Source organism: Ursus arctos, unplaced genomic scaffold (assembly GCF_023065955.2).
Source record: "Ursus arctos isolate Adak ecotype North America unplaced genomic scaffold, UrsArc2.0 scaffold_14, whole genome shotgun sequence".
In the NCBI taxonomy this organism is placed as follows: Eukaryota; Metazoa; Chordata; class Mammalia; order Carnivora; family Ursidae; genus Ursus; species Ursus arctos.
The window spans coordinates 42,994,670-42,997,955 of record NW_026622808.1 but is presented as its reverse complement, the minus strand read 5'-3'; the positions used below and the strand labels follow the sequence as shown (position 1 = coordinate 42,997,955).

The 3,286-nt window shown below is 64.8% G+C and overlaps 1 protein-coding gene across 5 annotated transcripts in view; it reads right to left on the bottom strand.

Moving 5' to 3' along the window:
- The window catches only part of PTPRG (protein tyrosine phosphatase receptor type G), a 681,996-nt gene extending 678,977 nt beyond the window's left edge, over positions 1 to 3,019 (bottom strand). For 4 of the 5 annotated variants that reach the window (XM_026501151.4, XM_026501155.4, XM_026501152.4 and 1 more), the window contains exon 1: positions 2,176 to 3,019. In XM_026501151.4, the coding sequence (XP_026356936.2) occupies positions 2,176 to 2,260 (85 nt within the window). In that variant the 5' untranslated portion in view covers positions 2,261 to 3,019. Of the gene's footprint in view, positions 1 to 67; positions 1,508 to 2,175 lie in introns of those variants that run through there. The other variant, XM_048226674.2, reaches the window with a different exon arrangement.
- Between the last annotated feature and the right edge of the window lie 267 nt (positions 3,020 to 3,286).

The following is a 3,286-nucleotide window of genomic DNA, read 5'->3' as shown; positions in this document are numbered from 1 at the left end:
CTCACACCACTGCCCCCTTCCCTTCCCGACACCCTTAGGCTCCGGGGCGAGGGAATGTGCTATTTACCTCGCAGCGTGGGCACGAAAAGAAAATGTGGAAGATGAAAACTGTCCAAGCCCCACGAAGGCGGCATCATTGGAGGTCCCATTTTGGATTTCGAGCTTCCTGAGACATCAGGAAAAAGAAAACCACGGCCAACCCACTGGCTGCATACCCGAGCTAGGGAGAACGCCAGACGTGGAATTAGAAATTCCTCTTATTTCGCAAGGCTGCTCTCCTGCTGCCTCCCACTGCCCCCGTTAAAGCGTGACCCTTACAAAGCTCGACCCCACTGTGCACCTGAGCCCACTCAGCCTGCAAGTCCACGGCAAAGAAAGTCTAGAAGGAGCAGATGGGGAACACAAATCCTGAGCAACAGCCTTTTAAGGGAGAGAGGGCATTTTTTAAGGGGAAATGTCCACACCGCCCCCAGCCCCGTGGAGGCAGGACCCTGGCAGGCAAACCGCAGGCCTCGGGGTTAGTGTGGACACACGTCCTCGCTAGCCATCCGAGCTGGGTCTCTTGGCAGTGGCAGGAGCTCCCTGCGGTTCCGGGGGCAGGGGGACGCGCAGAGGGGAAAGGGGGTGCCGTAGAAAAGGCTGTGCTTTGCCTCTCTGCTCCTCGAGGCCACCCCTGTGCCTGCAAAAGGGACACTCGCTGCCACTCCCCGAGCAGGTCCCCGAGGGCAGCGAGAGCGCCCGCACCCTGTTGCAGGGCGCACGATGGAGCTGGGGGACCCGCTGCACCAAAACCTTGCGCTCAGGCCGCTCGGGGACAGGCGGCCGTGACCAGAGAGAGCAGAAACATCACGGCACGTTCCTTTTTTTCTTCGTTCAGATAACCCCCACCTCTGGGTAGCCAAGGGCTAATGCATGAGAGGACAGAAAAACGGGGGGGTTCTCTATCCTTAGGACAGCGAGATAAAAAAGCGAATCGCCCCCTTCTTCCCACCCGTTCCCCTGCTAGGGCAGAGGACTTGGCCTCCACCCCCGGGGAGGGAGCCGAACAGACTCAAAGGAGCTCCGGGGTGTAGCTGTAGCCGGTGGGGAGGGGGAGGATTGGGGGGGGCGCAAGAGCGGCGAGGGAGGCGGATGGCCTCTGCCCTGCAGGAGGGGAGAGGAAAGAGGGTCGGCCAGTGGAGGGCTGGAAGTGGAGGGTCGCCGAGCCGCACACGGCTACGTGTGGTGATTTATTATCGTCACCAATGGCCAATACTGTTCCCGTCTTAACCCGGTCAGAAAGGAGCGGGTCTAGGTCGGCCAGCCGCGAACAGCCTGCAAAAGGGCAAAGATGAAGGTAGGCAGGGCGCACGAGACAGGAAAAAATCCGCCCCGGCGCGAATAGCAACCCAGCCTCCGACCACCCCCGCCCCCGGCGCCCCTACTGGAGCAACCCCGCGGAGCAGAGTTGCAGGGTAAAGGGGCCGCGGGGGCCGGGGCTAGGGGAGCCGCGATCTCCCTAAACCGCCTGCTCCCAGCCCTCCCACCGCTCCCGGGCCCCCGCACCCGTGAAGGCTGCCTCGCTCCAGTACCGAAGCGCAGCCCGCGCCCCGGCCCCGAGCGGGGGTCGCCCCTAGCCCCGGACACGAGAACGCAAGCTGCTCCCAACATCCCCAGTCCTCCACGGTCAGGCTCCAGCTTCCATTCTCCTAACACCCTCTCCAAAGGGTCGGGAAGCAGCAAATCAAGTCCCTCTCCTTCCGAGCTCCTTCAATCCTCTCGGGGGCGAGGGGCGCACCCTGGGCCCCCCAAACCCACAGAGGCATCCTCCCCTGGCCCCAGTCTCCTCAACAACCCCAGAGCTCTAGCTCTCCCGAACGGTGACGGATCAGCAAAGCGAGATTTTCTTTCCACTCGGGCTCCCCCAGACCCTCCCAACCTGAGCGAGAGCAGACCCTTACCGCCCCTGTCCCCCTTTTTCGGCCAGCTTCTGCTTCCACCCTCACCAACCAGCAGCCTCCCTAATAGCCGCCAGAACCAGCCGAGCGGATCCCTCTCTCCTCCCCGTGTGCCCGGCCCCCCTTCACCCTCTCTGGGGTCCCCGGGACGGGCGCCCGAGCTCCGTGCCGCGGCGACAACTCCGCATCCCCCGCGCGCGCCGGCCAGGGCCGGGTCCCCTCAGCGGCCGGCACTCACCGGGGAAGCACACGACATAATGGAGCACGGAACTGGTGATTTTCAGGAACAAAATCCACCAACACGGTTCCAGTAACCTCCGCATGTCCGAAAACGCACATCGAAAAGAGGAAGGCAGGGGGGTAAACTTGTTGAATAAGTTCTTGCCTCCGTGTGAGCCTCCGCTAAGCCCTGGCTCTTCCCCTGCTCGCCCGCTCTACGGGCCCCCCGCGCTCGGCGGCCCGAGTCCCCCTGGAATCCGGGAAGCCGCCGAGCGCCCCCCGGAAAAATCTCAAAAAGTGACCGGGAACGCGGAGCCACGCTGGGGACGATCCTCGGCGGAGAAGGGCTGCTTTCCGTTCAAAAAAGAGCAAGCCGAGCGAGCAGGGCGAGTAATCGGCAGGCGGCGACGATGCCCGGGGCCCGGGGCAGGCAGGGACCGCAGGCGGCAGCGGCGAGCAGCCGAAGATCCCCAACTTGAGTCGGCGGCTCAGCGCAGCCCGAGAGCCGGCGGGCGGCGGCGGGGCTGAGCGCGGCGCGGCGTCTTCGGGCTTCAGGCAGGCAGCTCCTTCCAGGGCCCGGGGAAGGAAGGAGGCATGTTTGCGAGCGGGGAAGGGGAGGGGAGAGGCAGGGGGAGCGAAGAGACCCCCAAAATAGAAACGGCCGGAGGAAACGGAGGAAAACACAAAGGATCTCAGAGGGGCGCTGGGGCGAGGGCGCCTTCAGTCCATGCTCCTGAAAGTTGTGGCTCCAGCGCAGGCTGGGGAGGAACGAGGAGCGCGGGGCTGGAAACTGGCCATGCCTCCATACAGGAAGTAACATGTGAGCATGGATCCTGGCAGAGACTTTAAAGCCGGCGAGCGAGCGAGCAGGGGGCGCGCGGCGGCGGGCGCGGCGGCGCGCGAACGGTGGCGCGCGGCGGACACGGGGGCGCGCAGCCGGGTCTGCGGGCGGCGGGAGCGCGCTCACCACGCTCTTAAAGCAGCCGCGCTCGGCTCCCGCCTCAGAGGGGGTCTCAAAGCCGGGTTTTCTCCGCGCCGGGCCCGCAATGTTGCGGGCTCGGCTGAGGCAATTTGGGGGCTGGGGACGGCTCTGGCCCGGTCCCGGAGAGAAGGAGAGCGGTCGCCTTCTT